The sequence below is a fragment of the Artemia sp. Qi Xiang Cuo genome, chromosome 6 (genome assembly GCF_049724085.1).
Source record: "Artemia sp. Qi Xiang Cuo chromosome 6, ASM4972408v1, whole genome shotgun sequence".
In the NCBI taxonomy this organism is placed as follows: domain Eukaryota; kingdom Metazoa; phylum Arthropoda; class Branchiopoda; order Anostraca; family Artemiidae; genus Artemia; species Artemia sp. Qi Xiang Cuo.
In genome coordinates, this window is record NC_142799.1 from 24837844 (window position 1) to 24864727 (window position 26884).

Genomic DNA, 26884 nt, shown 5'->3' on the forward strand with positions numbered 1-26884 from the left:
GCCTCGACTGTATCGTGAAATACTTTAAAGTAAAGCACGATATTTTACTATCCTTCGTTGGTCGTCGGGTTAAAAATCTACTCCTCAGGAACATCTGCCATTTTCCACAGTCAGAATTCATCGACCGTTCTTGGCCTCTGGACAGACCAATACCATTTCCTGTTTGGGGAAAATCCCCATTTATTTTGAAGCTTGAAAATGAGGAAATCTTGGCTGAGCTGATTGCTGATCTGGAACGGATTATAAAAAATCAGTTGGACAAGCATGATTATAATTCAGTGGGGAACTTCCTTACGTGAGCCTTTTTTTCTCTTTGGGATGCCTTGGAATAACAATGCTGAGCTTAGTTGCGCTAATTAGTCAATAGTTTTTTATAACTAGTCACTATTTTTGTAATCAATCAATAGTTCGAACCCTTTCTTTTTCCTTGACACAATTTTTGTGACGTTTTCTCACCTCGGAATCTCAAGACTTTGGAACCTTTCCTGTAATTACTTATGCATTCCAAATAACTGAATGTTGTTTGTTTTTTTTAGAAGCCCCCCCCCCCCTTCCGGATGATTTTGTTTGCACAAATATCTGCTTCTTCGCATATATCACTAGCACCCAGGATTGTATGCGAACATTCTGTTTCGTAGTCTTAAGACCCCAAAGGTCTTTCTGTTGGGACAGAGGAGGGTGCATTTGTTTTCGCTTTACGTTTATTACAGGTACGTGAATTTGGCGAACCTCCGCGACTTTGAAGATCGACGAATGTGTTGTTTTTTTTTTTTCTTTTTTTTAGACACAGCTTGGAATAAGAAGGTCGAAATTAATGCGCTTATTATTCATAGCAGAATTAGTACCAATTCTTCTACAACTTTCTCATACCTAGAATGAACAATTTTAAAGAATTTTTTAACATGTTAAAGAAAATATAAGAATTTTTTAAGAAATTTAACCTTCTATTTAATTTTTTTCGTTCTTCGCAGTCTCAGAATATGTTCTTTCTTTTGGGTTAAAAAAAAACTTAACAATCTTTAAATAAAATGAAGCTTTAAAAAATGTAGCATGAAAACCAAGATATGTCCTATTAAATTGTGTCTTTTTTATGCGATATTAAAGTTTAATGTTTCTGCATCAAATAGTTTTTTTTCTCGAGAATCTAGAAATTAAGTGAAATTTAAGGATGCAAAACGGACTTGAGCATACATTACATCTATATCAAATTGATCTACATTTATAACTATCAAGTTATGATTGCGTAAGTGAAAATAAGTCGGTGAGTTGAGGAAAACGAGTTAAAAAAGATCAAGTCATGCACCCGTTTTGCGCCCCTTCGTGTTATTTATATTCGTAGATTCTCGAGAAAAAAAAGTTTTCTGCTTTTTAGTCCATTTTGAAAATGAGTTTTTGAAAGATTTTTTTTTCATTTATGATTTTCGACTTTTTAGTCTTCTCAAAGTAAATTTTTAAAATATAAATGATGTCTGAGTAAGAAAAAAGATGTAAAGAAGTCACTTTTCAAAATCGAAAATGATGTCAAAATTGGAAATGATGTTTGATGTCATCAGATACACGTGAACTAACAGCTCTGTGAAATGTAAATTGCTGATTTTTGAGACACATTCCGGGTTTAATTTCATTGGGGTGTTTTTTGTTGCTGTTGAAACCTATGGGTGCAAGAAAATGTTATATTTTTAGCCGGATGTTGCGGAAGAAGGTTTTCTTCGCTAGCAAATTTATTGTTTTAAATTCTCGCGATTTGCTGTTCATTGAATTTGACAACATGAATTATGGGCTTTAACAATGGTCTTAATAAGCTTAAAAAAAATACTCTGGCCACAAACGTTTTAGATTTCAATTCGGAGTTTATCTAGGCTCGCCTCTAAATTTTTTGTCAACTTTCCTCCTACTTAAATACCTGACTTAAACTATTTTAGAGAGTTTGAAATTTAAAAGTATGTTCGAAAGATAAAATTCTCGCAAGTTTTTCCGTAGTAAAGAGCAATGGTAAAATTACCTCATAAGAAAGTTGAAAAAAAAATGATTATTGCGTTGAAACAAACAAACAAACACAAATGTTTGGTAGAGGCCTGAGAATATGGCCTTCGCATATTCCGAAACATGGAAGCCTTTACGATTTCCCCGTAATTTCATGGACTTATTGCTTTTTTTTCGAGTTTATACTCCTCACCCCCTAGCAAATTTTCTGCGCATTTGTCTGGCTAGGTGTAATCACGCCCATATCCAGGATTTTTATTCCGAATCCGGGGAGGGAGGTACAAAAGAAATTAAAAAGCATCAAAAATTTGTCCATTTGTATTTTCGTTACATTTTCACGATTCGGATAAATATTTCGTGGAGGGGGGTCCCCCTGGATATGGTCTTGGGTGTAATGCTGGGATGTCCTAGTGTTTATGGCATTACTGTAGTTGATCCTTTAAATCTTCTTGTTTGGATTAGAATGGAGACGCTTTTGCATGATCCCACCATCAGAATGAAATTCCGAGCCCTGGAGTGTGTTGCTGTAGCCAAGTTCGAACTCTGGTACTCCCCCCCCCCGTATTAACAAACTGAGAGTAATCCCGTTCCCGCTGCGCCACTACAGGAAACTTTAAATCTTGGTGACTACGTACAAATATCCTATGGTCTTCAATCGTGTATAAAAACCACGTGTCTGCATCATACGATTCGTGGCTTATATTACTCAAGACATGACGTAAATTCTTAGAATTTGACCTTTAAATCTTTATACGGAAATCACGATAATGGAAAGTGTTGTGTTGCTGCTCGGAGGTGACGCTCTAGGGTAGGAACAGCCACGTGCCTTCAATGTATTTAGTAGTCGTAAAATCTTCAGAGGACAAACTTCGGTTTATTAGAAATCAAAAGCTTTATTACATTTTAAGGGTCGAAAGTGACTTGAGGCCAACGCGCTCTCTCCAATGTCTTCTTTGTTACCGAGCCTCCCTGCACACTCCCTCTTTCCTCTTGGTGTCTGGTCAAAATTTTGAAATAGCTATCCTGTTCAGAATAGTCGAAAGATCCAAAAAATATGCCTCCGGGGATGGCAAAATTCAAAAGCTCCCGAGGCAAGGGCCGTGAGTCCTCGTGTTAACGTAAAAGTTAAAATACTAACCAAGACAAGCTTAGGAAAATTTCAAAAACCTCAAAATTATGGCATATTGAAATAAAAAGTGTATCATTGAAATTTTCATGGTCGAAAACCGGTTCTTTCGCATTATATGGGCCTCTCTAAAGAAGTCCAACAAGAGATGCTACAGTCAAACGGCAGAGACGCTTTGAGAAACCTGTCTTTACAAGATGATTCAAGACACCGCTGAGAGAAATACTTTGTCTAGCGTGGTTTTAAGATATTTAAAGTGTTTTTTTTTTTTGGATTTTAGATGTGTAAAAGGTACCTAGGTTAGGTTACGTATTTAATACATGCAATGCTTTGCCCCCCCCCCCATAATGTGCAAATAAATAGCCAAAATTTGTTTCTAAACTATTATATAGTCATCCTATTTTATTTCATTAGCATTAACCGAACTTGACTTTTTCGAAAGGCCCATATAATGCGAAAGTACCCGAAAACCTCCAGTTAAAGAATTTTAGGTACTTGTCAGTTATTGGAAACATACCCAAAAAGTGAAGTTAGGTTAATCCTAGTAAAAAATAACAAAACATGATGATAAAATAGTACTTTAGAATCAGAATTATGGAAACTTAACCCCAGGGGTGATTCTCCAGCATTTTGATTTGGAGGGGGGGGCAAGAGGGGTCCATATATGGATAGTCAGAGGGCATGGGATATATAAGATTTTTTTTTCCAAATTATTGGGGAGGGGGGCAACTGGCCCCCCCCCCCCATTGCCACCCCCAAACGACGCCCCTGCTTAACCCCCATCGTAATGTGCAAATATATAGCCCAAATTATACAAGTCCAATGCATTTTGTCTAAGTCCAATGCATTGTATGATCCATCACTTGTTTTTGTAGCTATGAAACCAGTTTTCTGAGATGTAACCTAAACGTAATCCTTGCATGTGTTTCCAATAACCGACAAATACCGAATTATAGCCCTTCATGTTACAAGTTGAAGAAATCCCATTTTAGGTTAAAGAAACTAGTTTACAATTTTAGCATTGCCGACGGGGTGTCTACTTTCCATCACCTGGTGTGAATCGTGCCCCACAACTCCGCCACACTTGTCATATGCCACCTCTTGTATGTGATTTCTGAAACTGGATGCCCCCCGTGTATCGCTAACGCGATGCTGTAGATTCCTTAAGGATGTGAAAACTTCTTGTTCGACCAAGAACGTACCCAGGATTTTTTTTTCGGGGCGCGGGCGACAAAAAAAAAAAATTAAAAAACACACCCAAGATTTGTTTATATTAATTTTTGTTATGTTTTACGAGTCGGAATTTTTTTTTGAGGGGGGGGGGGTGTCAAACCCCCTCCCCCTGGAAACGGCCTTGTTTTAAGACATTTAAGGTCTTTTCTTCCGAAAAAAATTAAAAAAATAGATTGTGGTCCTATTTTTTTTAATGTATTTTTCGATTGCTGAAATAACTATTTATGCGTGAAATGTGATTTTTAATGATTACCGCGACACGGGAAATCCGTTTCAGAAATCACGTGTCTAAACTATTTAGTTCACTGAGTAACCAACGGAAGTTCTTTAATTACAACATTCTGGTTTCTGATGGATTATCTGCTCTACACCTTGCTACGTAAATGACATTATTTGAAAGTCTAGCTCTTGGAAAGAAAAAATTAAGTCTGTTAGTCTTCTTGGCTTAGCAACCAAACAGTTATTTTTTTTCTATAAAATATTTAACTCGCTTGGGAGCTAAATAAGTAATACTTAATAACTTTGGGTCACACTTGAAACTTAAATAGGAACATAAAAATAGGCGGGTACTTGTGTATTGTCCAGAACACACTCAAGCAGTTTGCTCTGTTAGATCTGAGAAAAACCAGTTTATCAGTCTGCAATCGGTAATAATTAGCTTAGTCTTAGTGAGAAAAACTATGATTTAGGTATATTTTAATTAAATATTTAACATATAGACGTCATGGGCATATGTAGAGCTAGGGGACAGGGCAGATTTTCAGTGCCCGATCATACGCATTTCAACTAAACATAGCCTATGTATACGTCCAGGAAGGTCAAATATATAAGTGGAGAATCGGATGACTCTTCCTGGGATGAGAGGGGGGGATGCGTGAAAATAAACGGAAATTGCATTTTAGCCCGTTGTTTTCTTCTGGGAGGTTATTCAGATTAATTTTGCGATACTCGCCCCCTTCGTCCTTCGTACGATTATGACCTGTCAGTTTTAATTTCTGACTAATGAAAGATCTTACTGACATAATTTACCGCAGGCTATTTATAATGGGAAATATGGTTCGCGGTACTTGTCAATTAGCTTGTACGTACACACGCGAAAAGTCAAGTTTGGTTAATGCTAATGAAATAAAACAAAATATGATGAAAATATAATAGTTTAGAAACAAATTTGGGGTATATATTTGCACATTAGGGGGGGGGGTAAACCATAGCCGTATATTAAATACGTAGCCTAACCTAATCTAAGTACTTCTTTTTCCCTCCCCCCCCAAAAAACAATAGTTTAAATATTGTAAACGCAATGACAAACCACGCTTTGTGATCCAATTCTCTATTGACTGATACCCGTTTGACTAGTTTCCTTTAGCATCTATTTTGCGTGTGTACCAGCTAATTGACAAGTACCTAGTTCGCTGACTAAGGTTTGCCGGTTGATATAATAAAACTTTAAATAAACAAATGCAGCTAGAGTAATGAGTAAATCCATAAATGTAACCTACTGATTTTAATTATCTTAATTAACCAATCGACTTTTTAGGTTTTATGAAGCATGGAAGAAAAAGAAGAGGCCAGAAGTGGCCAAATTCTACCGTAAATATCAGCCTCCTATTACTCCAAAGCACCATACCTGTGTTGGTTTAGGCCTTGATCTTGTAAAGAAATGCCAGCAGCTCCAGAAAAAGTACCCCGGAATTAAAAAGGCCGTATTCCCTGCTTCCTGTGAAGAAGTAAGTTCTTTGTTGTCTTATAGATCTATCTAAAATTTGCAATCTATAATTGTAACTGGCGGTGACCTTCACGAAGAAGCAGAAAATGAGTAAATCATTTAAAATTTAAAATAAAGTTGAGACATTATTTACAGGGAGGCTAGTATGTGCACACATAGGGGAAAGACGGGAATTCCGCTTCGTCTGAAATCCCCCCCCCCCCCTCACTCCAACTAAAAAATAGAAAATAGTGGCAAACAAAATGAGTTTCCAGATTTTGAACCCTCATTCAGTGGTGTAATTTTGTCAAAATGCTGGGAGGGGGGGGGGGGGGAGTTGGAGCAAATTTTTCAAAATCAAGCGAAAAAGAAAAATGGAAACTGAAAAAAGAGCCATATAATACCATAAGGGTAAAGATATACTAAAGAAAACTGACCCGTTTTTGTGGATGCTTGAATTATGTAGACTTATCTTAGTTTTGACAAGATTTTTGAAGGATATAAATTTAAGCTGGGGGGGGGGGCAAATCATGTTCTGGAAGGGGAAGTTGCCCCCTGTCATTACGCCCCTGCCCTCCTTACTTGGAAATTTATCCATTTTCAATGAGTAGAATTCTCGAAGAGAGCAGCGTAGAATTTATAGAATCCAAGCAGCTGCGGAATCAGTGTCACCACTCTGCGAGTAAGACAGTTGAGATACCCTAACTAGCAATATGCAGGCAGCAGCGACACACTGATACAAGGAAACTCTAAATGCAACTCATATTTGCAGCAACAAGATTCACCAAACTGGTATTAGGGATCAAAACAGACGTTTATAACCAACAAAGATGGGATTGTAAAAAGGTGATAGTATTATCTCACTACCTTCTTCAAACCCGCATTTGCGCCCGACTTCTCAGCTAATACTATATTTATAATCAAATCTCAATCAGCCCCAGCCAATGACTCGGTTAAGACCAAAACTGCATATGAAGACTGTGGCCCCCTGAGAGTGTCACCTCTGTGGCCACCCAGAATCTCAGGAAGCTATTGAAAGTTTGAACGCCAGAAAGCGATCGGAATAGTCTTTATATCAGTATAATTTCCCGATATCGACTGCTTAGAATGGATTGTACCACTGCGCTTCGTCATTTGTAAATTGTGGGAATCAGAAATGCCTCAGAAGACTGTAGGAGTTCGGTTTCAGTACGAAAACCATGCTACACAAGTACACCCAGTACTGAAAATATGGCATGTTCAAGCCGAGGTCCTCTGAATCCTCCTTGATTCCGTGGAAATCGAAAGAGTAGTGAGCTTCACGTACCTGAAATCATCTATCGATATCCACGGTGGCTACGGATCAGAGATGTAACTAAGAATAGCTTTGGCAACAATATTTTTCGTGTAGATAGGCAAAGTTGAGGGGTTTGGGTATGGCCGTAACCAGGATTTTTTTCGGGGGGGGGGGGGGCTTTTTACAAAAGGGATTTTTTCGGAGGGGGCATAACAAAAAAAACTTTTAAAAACACATCAAAATTTGTTTATATTCATTTTTGTTACGTTTTTGCGCCTCAGAAAAACATTTCGGGGGGGGGGGGGGGGTAAAACCCCATAACCTCTCTGCCCTGGATACGGCCTTGGGTTGGGGTTACAAATCCACATCTGCAGAAAAATCTTACTTCTTTAAACTGTAGTCAGGTCAGTACTATTTTACAGAAGCAAAAACTGGCCTCTTCGTGAAGGAAAATATTACGATCTGCTAACGAAAATTTTGGATGGATCTTGAGGAAAATAACCCTTCCCCAGATATGTAAACAGGCAAGTAGGTGGCTTGGGACGAGGCCGCCCGTAATAATTAATTTTTTTGAATTTCTGGGCACTTTTTATCGATTTCATATTTTTTTTATTATTATGCACGAAATAAATTCCTGTGTTTGAGCCTGTTTTGGTGTATCACTTTGAAAAATTGAGAATAAAAATATTTTCGATAAAACTACGATCTTAACCAACTGCAGCAATCTATTGCTTTAATCAGAAAAAATTTTTGGCTTTAATTACCTTAAATTCTTTTGCAGAGCAAGAACATGAAACCCTTTAAAATAAGCTAGTTGAAAAGTGACATGGAATACAGGTTTTTATTTGTTGGTCAAGATTTATTCTGCCGTATGTTTCTCTAGTAAGAACAAAAATCTGCCCGAGAGAATTATGAACTATAGATGTTAGAGTTTTTTGTAAGAAAAAAGTCAATCATCAAAAATCTATTACTCCTTTAGAAAGATTTTCGGTGGTAACTACCTCTCATTCTTTTTTGGAGTTAAAACCTCAGATTTTTCCACACTTCTGTTATACGCATGTTATTTGAGATCAATGAACATGTAGTCTATCAAAGAGTATGGGTAACTTTTAAGAGTGGAAGCTGGGGCTAGTGTCGACAAAAAAAGTCATAACCACCAAAAAAAAACAAAAATAAATAAATAAAAATAAAATCCCCGTCACCACAAAAAAAAAGTCAGCCAACTCCATCTAGCGTTTGACGTTACTTAGTATTTTTCAAACTTTTTAATCGTTTTTTCGTTCAGAAACTGAGGTTAAGCACTTAATTCTACACTAATTTAACGAATTAAATCAATTTGATTCATATGAATGCTAGCTAGATTAAAGAGTAGGTGTAGCTTATATTAATGGCAACTGGTGATAAACACTATTACAATTTGCAATGTCAATATAAACACTATTACCATTTAATTTTCAATTGCCTCAAGGTAGATCATCTCATTGACCCAGAACCTCCACCATCCCCTCCCTCTTAAAAATACCAAGAAAGTTATCTGTAACTGATGATAATTTTTTTAACTGATGGTAACAAGCCAATAAGGTAGTGCAAGTGAAATGGTGACCGGCAAGTAACAAGTGTATTGCCCTATTTAGATCATACTTCAACCCCTGACTGCCTCTATACGGCCTTTTTTTAGCTATACCCTAATAAGCTAAAAAAGGTCACTCGTTTGGTACTTCCAGTTGTGTATTTTTGTTTTGTGTTTTTTTTTCTGGGTAGCCTGTTAATGCAGTTTTCGTTTTTTCTTTAAAAACAAATTTCTTTTGTTTTCTGCAATGAATTTCTCTGGTGAATGTCATCTTCAAAGATCGAATTCATGGTTCCCGCCCTGTGCCCCCCTCCCAAAGAGTTGGTAGGAAAACTTCCTACCAAACCGCCTTTCAGACCTTCTTCGTCTAGCAGAAAACCGCGAGGAACACAGAAGGCACATCCCCGCCATTACGAAGAAAGAGGCCCCAAGGTGACCTTATAGGACGGATGGAACTTGAAGTCAATGTCTCTGGGCCAAGTTGTGTTGGCATTGTTTATTGTGACTGACCTATCGAACGATCTTAGTTTTTGACGTCTAATGAGTGATGGGTAGCAGTTCATCATTTTCTTTTTTTAGTGACTGTTTGTATTTTTTGCCTTGTATTCATGGCCATAGAGCTTAGCTGAAAATGTGGAGCTTAGCTGAAAATGTGGAGCTGTGTGGCCATAGAGCTTAGCTGAAAGTATTTTTTTTCACTGTACTGTCGAGCTAGTTGTTGAATGAATCTATCCATCTATTTTTCTATGTACCTGCATCGTTTAAATTACTTCTAATAAGTATTAGCTATAGCTTTTACCTTTCTAGGACATAAGCCTGCATACTTACGTTAGACCCTCAGAGAGTAACCCAGACAGAAACAAAAGCGAAAAAGAGCACGTGGTGGTTGCCCTCAGATTTCAAATTGGCAAACGTCTTGGTGCTATTATTATGGATACTGGTTACCACATCGCTAAGCCAGTTGTGGTCATGGAAGATAGCTGTGAACCTGAAACAGGGTGGTTTCAACCTGACGCGATGAATACGATTAATAAGTGGTATAAATATGAGTGGCATAGCAGTGGCAATTATGTTACTTGGAGGAGTAAAACTATCAAAGTTGAACAGACAGTTGAAGAGTCGGCATTGATTTATATTGGACGTGTATTTAGGTAAATTGCAAATTATTGAATCGACGTTTTTTCTAGCAATGAATCCATTTAGGCCACACCCTTTATCTAAAGGATAGAAGTATTTAACTGGATAAGTGTGCGTGTGTGTCTGGGGGCTAGTATACAGTGGGGCGAACTTGGGGGAGGGGAAATGCGCCTCCCTATATCTTTTTACCTTTTCCCCTTCCTAGGCTTTGAAAAATACCTTTGTGGGGGGTATTTGATTGGAAAATGTCTTTCTTTGGTATTTTCATTAAAGACTTGAAAACAATGACAGATTTGCCCCTCTCCTCTATATTTTGAAAAATAAATCCCCCTACTCTAAATTTTTGTGAATTGGTGTCACCCTGGTATGATAAGTCTCTGAATCTTTTTGTACTTTACTAACATTTTCTCAAGACTGTAATTGGGAAGAGAACCTTAAACGATCCTTAGAGAAATTCTTCTTCTATTATTCATGTGTTCAAGAACCTTTTCTTTAAGGCTCAGGAATATTTTTTTTTTTTCAATTGAAAAAAATTACAAATTTAATCCCCCCCCCCCCAGTTTTCGTGACTTGACACCACAGTTCTGAATATCGCAAAATTTCAACATTTATACGTCTCTGATATTCCGTGGGGGGGGGGGGGGAGGGGGATACTGAATCTGTTTTTCCAGCCCTGCCAATAACAAGAAAATGAATCAATACAACTAAATATTACCATTTGGATAAATATTTTTTGGTTCCGCCGCTCATACATCTTTGGTGTTTCAGGATGAGGGGGCAAATGTTTTATATATCTTTGGTGTTTCATGAAGGGGGGAGGGGGGGGGGGGCAATGGCTTTGTATTCTTCTCTAACACCACATCTGCCCTGAATAAGATCAGGAAAACAAGCCATTATAAGTGTATATTGCTACTCCTGTAAAAGCAGCAAATAAGTGTAAATAAGTGTAAGTGTACGGAAAATAAGTGTATAATAAACTTTTTTGCTTTGTATTTATGCGTGATTGTCATTATATAGGATAAATTTATTTTCCAGGTCCACTGCTGACACCACAGAAAGGAGGAACCTGTTATACCCTTTTAAATCTTGGTTGAAACGGGATGAAAATGGTGTTGTCAAAGCGGGATTTTACTTTGGTTTGAAAACTTTTGAAGAAGCTTCGGTGACTTTTCTTTATACCGTAAGTTTTTATACTTTTCTTGTTTTAGATGCCAAATCATATCCATTGCTTTGTTCTGGGTCGGCTGTTTTTGGGCTGGTTCTCTGAGTTTTGGAATTTTATGCAGAAGTATTAAAATTGAAATTTTCCTTGTTGGAGGATGGGAGGATGTAAATCCAGGTACGACTATCTTTTCATCGGATTTTCACAGAAATTACAAGGTTTATTTTATAGCAGAGGTGAAAAGCAGGGGCGTAATTAGCTATGGGGCAGGGGGACAACTGCCGCTCCCAAAACTTGGTTTGCCCCCCTCCCCAGACCCCGGTTTGCCCCCCCCAGCTAAAATTTGGTTTATTCAAAAATATCGTCAAAACCTAAGATAAGCTTGCAAAATTTAAGCATCCACAGAAAGGGGTCAATTTTCTTTGGTATATGGCTAATTTTTCAGTTTTCACTGTCATTTTCACTTGATTTGGGAAAATTGGCTCCAACTTTTCCCTCCTCCCCCCCCCCAATTTTGACGAAATTACGCCACTGTTAAAAATTCTTTTAAAACTGTATCAAAATTGTATTATGGGCTGGTTGTTGACCTCGGGGAAAGAAGAAAGTATATTGGTAAGTGTAAGAAAAAAGAGGTACCCCAAGCAATGAATCTAGGAAAGATATTAATAGTCTGGAGGAAACATATTAAAACATCAAAAGTAGTATTTTTATTGGTTTCGTGACAATTTGTGTCAATTTCTCGTGACAGTTTGCGACAATTTCGACTCTTCACCATTGACATAGCCAATTTGTCAATGTTTAAATGAATGTATAATTAAATCACAAACTGATTTCGAGAAGTGTTTCCGAGAGTAAAATAACTTGGCAATTCTAAAGAATTGGTTTTCGATATAATGAACTTTTAAGTAAATACGGAAAAAGCTATCAAACAATATAAATTGTTAAAAAAAATTATTATTAATTTTTTTGTAATTGCTTTTTGTTTCTCTGATTTGTGTTATTTTATACAAATGACATATTGACTTGTATTTAGTAACTTAAAATGTTAAATGTCCATGGATGCTTCTTTTTGGTTGATTATTTCTGGCTGTACTGTTTGTTCTAGATAATTGGATGGGTGATAAGGTCAAGGTCTCGTTCAAGTGCGTATCTGTTCGAATTACTAATGTAAGAAAACGATCTCTGCGATGAATATGTTGCACCCCATTTTTTGCACTTAAATAATTAATTTTAACCCATTATATATATATATATATATATATATATACGCCCATGTATATATATATATATATATATATATATATATATATACGCCCATGTATATATATATATATATATATATATATATATATATACGCCTATATATATATATATATATATATATATATATATATATATATATATATATATATATCATAATATGTTATCATATTATGTATCATATTATGTTGCTAGCTGGTTACGGTTTGCCAAGATCGAATATACATTACTAACCTATTATTTACTATTACGGTAACCCCTATACCAACAAAAAATTTTTCCGACTCGTAAACAAGTAACAAAACACATAAACAAATCTTTGCTGCTGTTTGTAAAGTTTTTTTTGTATCCATGCAACACGTAAATACTGCAATGCCTAGCTTTGTCTTGAGTCTTGCTACTTGAAATATACTACGTGCTACTACTTTAAATGCCCATTTTGTGAATCTATTGTCTCTTTATTTTGTTTTTTTTTTTTTTTTTTTTTTTTTTTTTTTTACTCTTCTGACTCAAATTTTCCTTTTTCTACTGGAGACAATTTCTTTCATGCAAATTAAGAAAACCCTCGTATAAACAACAAGTCGTCTATATACGGCTTTCCTGTCTCACCCCCCCCCCCCCACCGCCCCACCGGTCCAACTGAATTCAACTTCATCACCACAAATTTTGCTCATATTCTAAAGACATCTTTCACGTCACTGCGGGATAGCTTGGGTGTGAAGGAAGATTTTTTTTGTGGTGAGGAATTAGCAACAGTACTAAAAGGATTAAAAATAATAAGGTTCCAGGTGCTGATAGGTGGTAAATGAGTCTCTTAAATATGGCAGCTCTGAGGTTAGAAATAGGTTACTGAAGATTATGAATATGATTTTTTGAAAAGGAGGAAGTACCTGGCGATTTTAGGAAAACCTTAATTAAACCACTGTATAAGAAAGGTGATAAGAGTGAGTGTGGTAATTATCGAGGCATTAGTCTGGTCTCTGTAGTTGGCAAATTACTTAGTAATATGAGAATTTTTAGACGAGATGCTGTAGACAAAGTTTTAAGAGAAGAACAGTGCGGTTTTAGAAAAAGGCAGAGGATTTGTCAACCAAATTTTCACTCTTAGGTTAATAATTGAAAAATGCCCGAGTTATCAAACATCTTTGGTCCTCAGTTTTATAGATTATGAGCAAGCGTTCTATTCTGTTTTAGCAAAGGTTTTATCCGTCTGTTTTAGCTTTAGCAAATTCTGTTTTAAACTCTCCTGAACTTACATTATGCTGATGATCTAAGCATCCTCGATGAAAGTGCGAGCAAAATGAATGAGCTTTTAAAGGTTTTACGAGTTCAGGGTACTAGAATAGGTTTTAAAATAAATGTTAAGAAGACTAAGTCACTAAGGCTAGGAATAAGTGAAGATGAAAATGAGACGTTGGGCAACGTAATGATTCATCACGTGAACAGCTTTACCCATCTTGGTAGTATTATTAGTAAAGACGGTGGGAGCAGTGAAGATGTTAAAAGTAGAATAGCTAAGTCTGAAAGAGTTTTTTCACAGTTAAAACAAGTTTGGAAGATTAGGAAAATAAGTCTACAAACCTAGATTAGAATAGTAGAAGCTACAGTGATCAGTGTGGTCAAAAACGGCTCTAAAGCAACGGTGCTCCGAAAAGCGGATGAAGATTTGCTAGATGTTTTCCAGAGAAATTACCTACGGATTGTTCTGGGTACCCGGCTTACTGACCGTATTTCAAACAGTAGGCTGTACGAAAAGTGTGGTTCAATTCCACTGTGTAGGGCTATGATGAGAGAATCGTTGAGATGGCTCGGGCAAGTTCTGCGGATGAAGGATGACTAGGATGGCTAGGATGGATGGCTAGGAATAAGTGAAGATGAAAAGGTGACGTTGAGTAACAAAAAGATTGATCAGGTGGACAGCTTTACTTACCTTGGTAGTATTATTAGTAAAGACTGTGGGAGCAGTGAAGATGTTAAAAGTAGAATAGCTAAGGCTCAGGGAGTTTTTTCACAGTTAAAAAAAGTTTGGAAGATTAGGAAAATAAGTCTACAAACCGAGATTAGAATATTAGAAGCTACAGTGATGATAGTGGTCAAAAATGGCTCTAAAGCAACGGTGCTCCGAAAAGCGGATGAAGATTTGCTAGATGTTTTCCAGAGAAATTACCTACGGATTGTTCTGGGTACCCGGCTTTCTGACCGTATTTCAAACAGTAGGCTGTACGAAAAGTGCGATTAAATTCCACTTTCTAGGGCTATGATGAAAGCAAGGTTGAGATGGCTCGGGAAAGTTCTGCGGATGAATGATGGCAAATTGCAAAAGATTGGCCATTTCGTCCAGCCATCAAGGGCTAAACAGAAAGCAGATCGTCCACGGTCGTGGTAGGAGGATGTCGTGAATAAAGATTTAAAGGAAATGGGAACTCCCTGGGAGGGTGTAAAGAGGGAGGCTTTGAATAGATTGGGATGGAGGAGGAGTGTGCGTAGGTGTGTTAGCCTCAGGTGGCTTGGTGCTGCAGTGAGTTGTTAGTTGTAAGTAGTACTACTACTATTGATGAGAGTAGGCTGGGTATAAAATATTGACGCTGCTCCAGATTTGTGAGATGGTTTAGAGTATCCGTTCCATCATAAGCTTCTTCCTCCGTTCCTATCCCCAAAAGGGAAATACTGCTTATGCGGCCTCATAGTGGTGTCTGTTGCACCTTCCATGTGTTTCCCTAATCAGAACCGTGACTGCACACAGTGCTGCAGGGTGATCTTGAAGAGAGTAGCCAGACAAGGAAATTGTAGCTTAGTAAATGACATATCGTTTGCTCGATCCTTTATATGTTCACACAATTCTGGAAAATTTCCCATATATGGTTGAAAATTGTCTTTTTACTAAAGCAATTGTAGATAAAACTTGAGGGGTGTCTTTTTCATGGTCTATGTTAGGGTGTGGCATCAAGTACAGCTCAAATTCATTTCTTACAAAATTCCAAAATTACTGTAGATACAACTTGAGGGGTGTCTTTCATGGTCTATGTTAGGTGTGGCATCAAGTACAGCTCAAATTCATTTTCTTACAAAATTCCAAAATTATTGTAGATAAAACTTGAGGGGTGTCTTTTTCATGGTCTATGTTAGGTGTGGCATCAAGTACAGCTCAAATTCATTTCTTACAAAATTCCAAAATTATTGTAGATAAAACTTGAGGGGTGTCTTTTTCATGAACTATGTTAGGCGTAACATCAAGTACAGCTCAAATTCATTTCTTACAAAATTCCAAAATTATTGTAGATAAAACTTGAGGGGTGTCTTTTTCATGGTCTATGTTAGGTGTGGCAGCAAGTACAGCTCAAATTCATTCCTTACAAAATTCCAAAATTATTGTAGATAAAACTTGAGGGGTGTCTTTTTCATGGTCTATGTTAGGCGTGGCATCAAGTACAGCTCAAATTCATTTCTTACAAAATTCGAAAATTTACTCTACCCTTCAAGGCAGTAGCGTTCAATCCGCGTTTAGTGGGTATATCTAATAAATAAAATTAAAAGTAAGCAACCAAATCAAATTCCACTGAAAATCGGTGGAAAGGACGGGGGAATTTTTTTTTTTTAAGTTTTTTCATGAAAATAGCAACAAAGGGTATTTTCCAATCAAAGTAACAAAAAAGGTATTTTTAAAATCTATGGATGGGGTGGGGAAAAAGATTATTAGGTGGAGAGTTTTCACTCTGAAATGTTCGCTTACCGACCGCACATTAAATGCTGTCTATTATATGGAAACAGCTCTGAAGTAGTCTAGAATCGTAAAAAATCAATAAATTTATTAGGGCTATTTTAATGCATTGATCCATTTGCATAGATCAGTGAAATTATTAACTCAATTCCTGAGAATTTGTAGAAAACAAAATTTCAATTTCTTGCGCTTAAAACAATAGAAACCGATTTGACTAACACAAGCTTATTTTTAATGGCATCGTTTGTTCTTGCATTATTTTATCTTGCTTGTTGCTGGAACACGCCTTGAACACGAACACTAGCACTTTGATCAGCACAGTGGCACTCTGTTGAATCAAAAAAGAAAAACAGTCTAAGCCAAGAAGAAGCATAAAATTTGAACTGATAGTCGCTAAATGGGTTTGACCACCTATTAGAATTGGCTTGAGTTTCTAGATTGAGGGTCCCCGAAAGTCATGTCAAATCAGTGGTAGTAATATAAAAGGTGTTGTGTGATCTTTCGGGGAAAGGTCGGTTTGCATCCCACCCCTTGAAACAAAACAACTGCTGTATATGAATTTAATCCGTTTCCTGTCATCTTATTCCTTTGACAACGTAGTACCAGGGGACCAATCTTCGCTTCGTGAAAAGAAAGACAGTTTTTTTGCAAAGCAAGTTTTAATTTCCTTTTATTTATTTGGCAAACCTTCTTGCATATTTATTCCGGCAAATTATTCTATACTATCGATAATCAAATTAAATTTTAGTTTGCTTTTTAAAATATTTAGCTTTTTGTGCTTTTTAAAATAAACAACATCTGCATCTGTCATGTAAGCAGAAGTGTAAATTTTTGCTTGATGTACGTCATCTGTTTAAAAATTGCTAGTTTTTATAGATGGCGTAAGAACAACTATTCCAGGTACTTATAAAATGCTATTTTTTTCAAAATTGAGGCCTTTAACGAACTTTCCCAACGTCGTGACTTGTATAGGTCGTTTTCTCACACCGGAAAATGGTAGTATACCGATTGTCAGGAGAAAAATCATTGTTTCGTTTCCGAGAAAAATTTATCTATATAGATATCTACATATGCACATTTAATAATCATTTAATAAGATAGATATATAGGAGCTCTGGTTTTTCCGAAATACATTGTTCTCTTTTTCATTTACAAAAGTTGTATATTGAAAATTTGGAGGTAAATTTTTCCCCATATTTTGGATGCCAAATAAGGAATTTCGTCGTGATCAAACAATTAATGGTAGCGAACTATAAGTAAGGAGCGATTCGGTCCAACAAAAACCAAAACTCTAAAAAACGGAATTTTTATAACAATAAATAAATAAGAAGAATTGGCTTTTTATCCTGATTCCAAATGTATAAAATTCATTAAGTTTAATGTTAACCGTCAAACGCTACGAGCCTGAGAAAACTTGCCTGATTATTTGCCAGTAGAAAGATCTAGGATGTCTTCTTCTTCTTCTTCTATTTAACAGCAGGCGGGCTTTTCAGTAAAACTATTTAGCCCTTTTCCTTTTGCTTCACTCTGTGGGCTACAGAGCTACTGGCTTGATTGCCTCATATTTATTAGATATATTCAGATATCTTTCAGCAGATCTTTTGACTCTAGGAGTTCAAATATAAGATGATAGATGTAGGTTTCTATGGTCTGTGTGCAGGTATAGTTGGCTAGGATCTTGGCTGATAGTGGGATTTTGTGGTGTTTGAAGTATTTTAACAGTTTACAAAGCAAGGTATGTTGTGCAGACGTCAGCATATTACATTCAAATAGGCAATGGTCAATTGTTTCATTATTCATATTACAATGCCTGCAAAGAGGGGACAGGGGAATTGAGCCACTTGAATTAGAAAGCTTATATGAGAATGCAAGGAAATTTAGTCCATTTGTTCCAGAACGAATTCTATGATAAATTTTAGAAAGATGCTTATTGGGAAAGGGGGACAGGATAGGATTAATCTTATTAAAATTAATATCTGATAGCCTCCATCGGTAAATATCTCTAATTGGGATTGGTCTCCCACTTAGCTGGTCAATGTTTGTAGCATTTTTTGCTATTTCATCAACCTGATGATTACTATTTATGCCAAAGTGGCTAGGAATGTACTGAAAATTAGTTTTTTTGCCACTTGAAGCAAGATTATCAATAATACTGAGACAATGATAAGTGTCAATGTCCAACTTATATTGAGGAGCTGAGGCCAGCAACTCAATGCTTGATAAAGAGTCGGAATAGATGATAATATTATTCGAATTTTCAATCAAAGGCTGGTTTTGCTTAAGGTGTTCTAATGCCATGATTATGGTATTTAACTCAGCAGACATTATAGATAAATTATTAAATAATCTCTCGCCCATTGCAATTTTCAGGTGAGGAAGGAAAACACCACTTGCAACCTTCTCATCCATTTTTGACCCATCAACAAATATTTGGAAGTGATTTTTATAGGTAATTGTGTTAAGTTCTGCAAATTTTTTCTGGACAAAAGCAATGGGGGTTAAATCTTTATTCCATTTTGAAAATTCAGTATTTATTATGGGAAATGACCAATTCCATGGAGGGGATTGGGGGAAAGTAGGTGCAATAGACTTTGCTGGTACAGGGAACTTCTTTTGAATATTGGCATACTCATCTGCAATACCTCTATACATGGCTGGATTTCTTAACCAATTATGTAATGTGTGTGAGCTATTTGATTCAATTTTTGTAAGATGTTTTATCAAGAGAAAGCTACGTCTCTCCCTTATTGTTGTTAATCCACTCTCCATAAGCAGAAACTTGGTGCTTGTGTGTTTCCTAAGACCAAATATAAGACGTATTATATCATTTTGTATTGTTTCAATTTTTTGCCTCTGGTTCTCTGCACTTGTACCATAGACGATGAGCCCATAGTCAATATGGGGTCTTATATGTGATTTATAAAACTGGAGTAAGTTTTTCTCCTTACAACCCAAGGGTGTGGAAAGAAGTCTTTTTAGTATATTTTCTTTTCTATAACATTTTTTTATTGTGTTTGAAATGTGGAGTTGGAAATTAAGTTTTTGGTCAAGCATGAGACCTAGGTAATTAATATTATTATCTTCTGGAATAGTTGTTTTATTTAGAGTTAGTTTTGCATTAACATGGTTTCGCTTCCGGTGAAAATGGATTATCTTTGACTTGGTGGGTGCAATGGGTAAATCTAAATGTTGAGAGAATTTTTCAAACTGGAAAAGTGACTTTTGCAGATTTGACTGTGCTATCTGAAAGGTGTTGCCAGATGACCATAGCACCAGATCATCAGCATATTGTAGATTAGTGTGGGGTAGGTTCATGTCCCAGAGATATAGGGCAAAAAGGAGGCAACTGAGGACTGCTCCCTGAGGTAGGCCTTTGGATATTGTCTTTTGGGTTGAAGAGGCTGAACCAACACAAACAATGAAACTTCGCACTTCTATGAAGGATTTAATAAAGGATACTAGCTTAGGAGGTACTCCAAGGTTTGCAAGTTTATTTAAAAGGATTTGGTGGTTCACATTGTCATAAGCTCCTTCAAAATCTAGGAAAGCTGTCACTAGGATATTATTTTTTGAGAAAGATTCATTTATTGCATTTGTTAGCAAAATGAAAGCATCTGTTGAGGAGTGGTATTTCCTGAATCCAGTTTGAGTGTGTGGGATCATGTTATTTTTCTCAACAAACCAGAGGAGTCTGTGATAAATCATTTTCTCCATTATTTTCCCCATCACAGGTGTAATCATTATGGGCCTATAAGACTCAAGGTTATCTTTTGGTTTATTTTTCTTTAGGATTGGTAGGAGGGACGAACATTTCCATATATTGGGGAACCTAGAAGATGCCCAAGCGTGATCATAACAATTTAGCAGTTCTTGTTTGTATGAAGCTGTGAGATTCTTTATCCACGTAGGGTGTATATTGTCATAGCTACTGCTAGTTTTGGACCTAATATGATGTATTGCATTATTCAATTCCTGGATTGAAAATGGATTAGTTATGTACTCAGATCCTGGGCGTCGTTGGTAACTAGGGTTCATAGGAATTGTGGACAGCTTGCTTTGATAATTTGATGTTAGATTATTAACAAAAAGAGTTGCAAATAGGTTAGCCTTTTCATTATCATTGTCATAATGGGTATTATTATGTATAAGCTCATACAGGAGTGGGTTGGGAGAAGTCTTTTTCCCACATATGTGGCTTATGACTTTATGTATAATTGGCCCATTTGTTTATCTGGAGAGATTATTTGCAAAATTATTCCAGTATTTATATTTAGCATCTATTATAGTCCTTTTTAGATTAGATTCTGCTTGTAATTTTTTTAAATATGTAGTAGGTGTTGTTTTTTTTATGAATTCTGTCCTAGCTGCTTTTTTATCCTCCATTTATTTAGGCACTCATTTGTCCACCATGCTTTAGGAATTTGTTTAGGGAATGTTTTCTTAGGTGTTGTCCTGGGGATAGCATGATTAGCTGTATTTATTAGTAAAGATGTCAATGCTTCAGCATATGTGTCAACTGTTGTCTTAGAAATGCATGAACTTTGGGTGAAACTTGTAATTTCATCATTTAGCTTATTTTGGAAAATAGACCAATTTGCTTAAGTGTTGATATATTTGGTTGTATGAGATACAGTTTCAGTAGGTTCATTTAGGGAGCAAACTATAGCAAAGTAGTCTGTACATAGACTATCAATTTTATTTATGTAAATTTTGTTCAAAAAATTTAAAGACACAATTTGTAGGTCAATTGTGGAGAAATTGCCACTTTTGGGGTTGAAATAAGTATTCAGGTTTGGAGGGGTAGCAACAACTAATTCATTATTATTTGAAGTCATATGCTCAATAAATTTACCAGCTTTATTTGCTGGTTTATTCCCCCACAAAAGGCTGTGGGCATTGAAATCTCCACAAATAATGATATTTTTTAACATATTAGAATTATTTATATAATTAAAGAAATCCTTGGCATCTGTAGTTTGGCCATTAGGGTTATAAAAGCTTATTATGTAGGTTTTTAAATTATTCAGCCAAACACTTATACCAATTACATCAACATCATTTTCAAAATCCGGAAAATTGATGCCACACAATTTTATATTATTATTAACTAATAAAGCTACACCACCTCCTTTTCTCTCTGAAGATCTATCCTTTCTCAGGATAGTATATTCCAGAGACTTAATTTGTTGATTTTGGATTAAATGAGTTTCTTGGAGGCAAGCAATATTAATTGAATTATTATTCATAAATGATGTTAGTTCATTTAGCTTATTTTCTGTGAGTGATCTTACATTACATTGGAGTATTGATAAATGTTGTGTTGTTGATTTATTCTTCATATGGATGTGTATCAATGTTCAGCTTTGTTAAAAGTAAAGCAAGATCTTTTCTTGCTTGAATGAGCATATCATCTGGGATGTAAATTTTTGCCAATTCTGCAATAATTTTTGTTTTCTGTAGTTGATGTATGTTCATGGCCTGAACTGCATTACAGTTTAGAATGAATAAGCATATATTTGGGGATTGCATTTTTGGTAGTGCATCCTGTTTTTTGGTTAATGGATTAATTCCTGGTAGTGTTTCTGGTTTGTTTCTTCTTGGGAGGGAGGGCCAGGCTGGCCTCATCTCACCGGACAAGGAGGCTTGTTGGCTTGGTGATTGCTTCTGATAGGGATTTGAGCTAGGGGGCTTAGAAGATGGTGTTTTATATGGGATGCTTGATGCATTGGGGGCATTTGACTTGGGGGTGTTGGTTGGTTTCATTACAGGCTTTATTTGGTATCGTTGGGCAGCATTTGCTTCCATTGCTGCAAAGGGGTATGGGATGGCCTTCTCTGTTGATATTTGGAGTGTTAGAGCTCTTTTCTTGTATGCAGGGCATAATGATTTATTTGTAGATTCATGTGGGCCTTTGCAATTGATGCATGTAGGCTGAGTGTTGTTGCAAGTTGTCAGCTCTTTAGGATGGAAAGATTTACAATTACTACACTCTTGGAGAATTTCATTGCATTTGTTTGTTGTGTGCCCCAGTTTGAAACACTTCTGACACTGAATAGGCTTAGGTTTGTATTCCTTGTGTGGTTTGATTTGCCCAAATAGGAATAATTTTTCTGGGATATCAATTTTATCCTTCAGTGTGAATAAGAAGGATCTACTAGTTTTTAGGCCATTAGAGTTGGGTTTTCCAAGTTGGGTAACATCCTCAACTGGGATTGTGTTTCCAGCCCTATCTGAAAGGCCTTCTTTTAACTCCTGAGTAGATATCTCTGGGGGAACATTATAAACTACTATTTTTGTTGGTGATTGTTTTGGGTTCCAATTAGATGCAATAATTGGGGTATTCAGAAGGGATTTAAGGTTATTTATTGTATCTGCTGATTTCTGATCTTCTACAGCTATTAGCAGAGATCCATCACGGTTAATGTTAAGAGAGAACATTGATTTTAGCAATTTAAAAATTGCAACTCTTATTGCAGTGATCATTTTTATTTCAAAGGGGGTAGTGGGATTAATTTTAAGGTAAATTCCTAAGTTTTTAGAAGGAGGATCTTGGGCAGAGAGAGGGGAAATGCTTTTGATTGGGGATATTTTTTTCCTTGTTTTAGAAATTCTAGAGAGAATCTCTTGGAACCCTTTATCATCATTTATAGTTACATTAGCCCCTTCACTTATCATAGTCCTATTCTTTGAATTGGAGCCATCATTTGAACTTTGAGAAAGTGTCCTTGACCAGCCAAGATGGGTATCTTTCACTATGGCACATTCACTGGAATTTGATTTGGGATCTGGGGGGACATTTTTTTTGGAGGACTTCTAAACATTGCCTATTGGAAAAAGCTTTAAACAGAGAAAAACAAAACTAAAGCAAGAAGGGAAACTGGAATGATATCAAACCGTCTGCACTATACTATGGGGAGGAGAACACCACAGTATAGCCCTGAGGATGAGTTGAGCAGGATTGGTTTGGTATAACTGCTGATTAGAAGCGATAATAATTCACAAGAAAATTTATTTTAATTTTCTTATAGAGTTGCTGCTGTTGTTGTTATTTGCTGCGGATGTGTGTTATTTTTTTTTCTCTTCTTCTTCTTCTTCCTCGGGTTGATTGTATTCAACCAATGGTCCTAGAAGATTGAGAGAGGGCTCAACCGAACGAAAGCAAAAAAGTTCTAGTGCCCTTTTTAAGTGATCAAAAAGAATGGAAGGCAAAAAGACCCCCTACCAGACCCCTTTTTTCCGCAAAGCCTTCCGATGACAATTTTGAGATACCTATTTTGTTCAAGATAGTTGAAAGGTCCAATAACTATGCCTCTGAGTGTGATATGACCCCCAACAGCCTCTGGGGAAAGGCTGTTGTGTAATTTATGGAAATTGACCCATTGTTTACGTATAGTATAAATTATTGGGATGAATACAGCCATTTTACGGAGGGGGGGGGTCTGCATGGAGGGTGATAATTTTCACCGGGGAAAATTTTCCATGGATACGGAAGTTTCTGGGGGGTGAACTTTCCAGGGGAAAGTTTGCCAGAATTCCCATATGAAATTCTCTCTTTTGTTTGACTTTTTCTTTGGCAACTCAATTTTACATGTCTAGATGAACCGAGTAATTATCCGGAGGAAATTTTCTCTGGTGTTGGAATTGCTTGGGGGATTTTTCATATGGAGGAGGGGGATTTTCTTGAAAAGTTTCTACAGATGGGGAATTCTGGCAGAATTTGAAAAGCCCTAAAAAAAATGAAGGTAGTCTAAGGAGAATTTTGCAGACGGAATTGTCCGCAAAAAAATTTTTGAGGGGAATTTTTATTGAGGATGGAATTGTCCGGGGAAATTTTCAGGGGGAAGGGGAATCACTTGGGAGGAAATTTTCGTTGGGGAAATATTTTCCATGGAGAGAGAGGCGGATTTCCCGGAATTATTAGAAAACCAATCAGAAATTAAATAAAACATGCTTTTTTCAACTGAAAGTGATGTGCAAAACTAAAACTTAAAACAAGCTGAAATTGTTCCGTATGAGGGAGGCTGCCCCCTCCTTATTACCTCATCACTATTCACACTAAAGGAAGATAGAGATACGAGATAAGATTTTTTTCAAAAAATGTCTATCACAAGCCCCGATGCGAATTCGCATTTCTGAGTCATAAAACCAAAAAAATAAAAATAATCATGAAAAAAGCACAACAACTAAAATAATGGCAAAACAATGCCAAATACAACAATATCAGAATGGTAAAACCATTCATTAGTCAAAAATGTTAAGCTGCAAAATGTCAGAAGGTTAAAAAGGTAAAAATTAAAAAAGAGTGAAGTAAAATTAGCGTTAAAAAGTTTTAAAAGAGAACATATAGAAAGGGAGAGGGAACAACGGAATAAACGAATATAAAACTTGGGTATTGGGTACCGAAAAAAAAGGAAAATTAGCGGTTTATTTTATCAGTAATGAAGGGAACAAAGGTTTTTTACACCTGGAGGTAAAGCAACGGATGGGGGACAAGATAGGGACGGGATCAGAAAGAGTACGTGGCAGGCGGTGTCTGGGTGGGAAGTGTCTTTTGGGGATGTTCTCCGTGCGAAGGTTTCTTATTGCAATTTTTGCAAAACGGAGGCACAACGTTCCTCTTACGTGCTCAAGAGTTTCTAGCTTGGCCTTTTTTAGAAGGAGCAAGTATGGTACCTTAGCTTCTTAAACAAAATTATTCTTGGGGCTCTTTTTAGAATGGATTCAATTTTTTCTGATTCATTACGAGAGATGCCAAGATGCCAAACTGGACAAGCATACTCAAGATGCGGGAGGACAAAGGAAGTATAGATCCTTAAAGAATGGGATGGGGGGACGGTAAATTTATTCAAGAGCTTAAGGAGAGACATGGACGCATTAGCTTGACTTTTTTGTCCCAATTCTTTGAGAACGAATCCCGAAACACAATGTCCGTTTAATTAGAATAAGAGGCTCTTTTAAAGTACTAAAAACTTTGGCATTTGGGAGGGAGCAGCTCCCCCCCATCATATGTGGAATAGTTTTCTCTTCGTTTTAATTTCTAATGCTGATCCTTACTTTCAGCTGCTAAAATTTGTTCGTATTTTGTTTAATCACAATACAATGACAAGATATATTTCGCAGTTTTTCCTGCCTCATTCTCTGAGCTCTTTTGTCTCATTTATATTTTTAACATACCGCCCTTCGAACAACCGCAGGTGGCATTACCTCCCTATGATTCTCTCCCCTCTTGAAAGACATAAGAATCCACTTTTAGTATTATTGAAGCCCTCCAAGAAATAATCTTCATAGCGTCTATGGGTAGCACCCCTCTACACCTGTTGCTATTATCTCTGAAATGAACTTTAGTTTAACTATCCTTTTCTTTCCAGGACTCATCATCAAAACAGATAAGAAGGAAGTTTAGCTTTAAGGATTTGACTTCTGGGGAGCTAACACCGGACAAAACGAGTGACATAGATATTTGCACCTCGCAACTACGGAAGACCAGCTTGGAGCCTTTTATTAAGGAGATAGTTGAGGCGATATCCGACGAAAATTTTCTTAGTGAAGTTTTGACGCTTAATCAGCGAATTTTGGACGAAATATCGGGGGATAACTGATTTTAGTGATTTTGAAAAGTATTTTATTCTATTTTTGACTTTGGATTGGCTTGTGGTGTGTGGCTATTTCAATAAACTATCCTAAAAAAGGCACTTATTCTCTTAAAAGAATAAGTTCTTATTTACCGTTTTTTACCCTATTCAGATAGATAGATATTAGGCCATGGTGACATATAACAAACAAGCAAAAAAAAAAACAAAAAAACGTAAAACTGATTATTCAAGAAAATCTTTACAATACCTCTTATCTACCCGGACGAACGTTCCAATATTATTTATATCTAAATAGCACCTACTTTTCAAATTTCCAAGATCCAATTTCTTCCTCCGACCTCCCTACCAAATTTGTTGTATCTGCTGCTCGCAAGAACTTAGAAAGTCTACTTTTTCACTATTGAAACCAAGTGTATTAGCGGCGTAGCCAAGGAGAATATTTGGGAGACTGGATGGTAGGCCCTAGGATTATGGGTAAAACTATAGCAGATGTTAGTATCATGAATCCGTAAGGTAAAAATATTTACATTTATCAGAAAAGTACTATGTATTACTAACAAGAATTCACATAAATCCGGAATTTCTTTTACCTGGTATTGATGTTCAGCGTTTTCCTATCTCAATTCTAGGGCTACTTAGTGTATGCCTTGTTTTGCTTTCCCCGAAACATGCTCTTTGGACAAAATAAAACCTTTCTTCATTATACTGTCTATACGCAGTCCAAAGCATAAATAATTAGAAACAATTTGATTCATTCCGTTTGCCCCGAGGTGAGTAAGACCTGAAAAAGCCCAAAGACCTTAGAATATTATTTGAATATGTTTCGTTGTCTATTCTCAGAGCAAGGCAGTGGGAGTGGGGTCCCGGGTTTGAACCCCTCCCGAAATTTTATTCCAACTCGGAAAAAATAGCAAAATGCTTATAAACAAATATTACTCTATTTTTTTTTTACCCCCCACCCGCCAAAAAAACCTGGATAGGGCATTGTCTGAGAGAGATATAGTTCATCACAGACAAAGTTCCATTTTCATTACTTATGTAAGTTGTGCGCAATTGATATGAAGGATGTACTAGTCACTTCCTTATAAACGACAAAATCACAGCAACTCCCGTTGCGGAAT

At 36.5% G+C, this 26884-nt stretch overlaps 1 protein-coding gene across 1 annotated transcript; it reads left to right on the plus strand.

Moving 5' to 3' along the window:
• Window positions 1-25853, plus strand: LOC148951025 (uncharacterized). Its single transcript, XM_089090105.1, has 5 exons — window positions 1-295; window positions 5880-6069; window positions 9701-10044; window positions 11066-11210; window positions 25539-25853. Exons 3-5 carry the CDS (start codon window positions 9824-9826, stop codon window positions 25767-25769), a joined length of 597 nt encoding a protein of 198 aa, XP_088946231.1. The 5' UTR covers window positions 1-295; window positions 5880-6069; window positions 9701-9823; the 3' UTR covers window positions 25770-25853.
• The last annotated feature ends 1031 nt before the right edge of the window (window positions 25854-26884 follow it).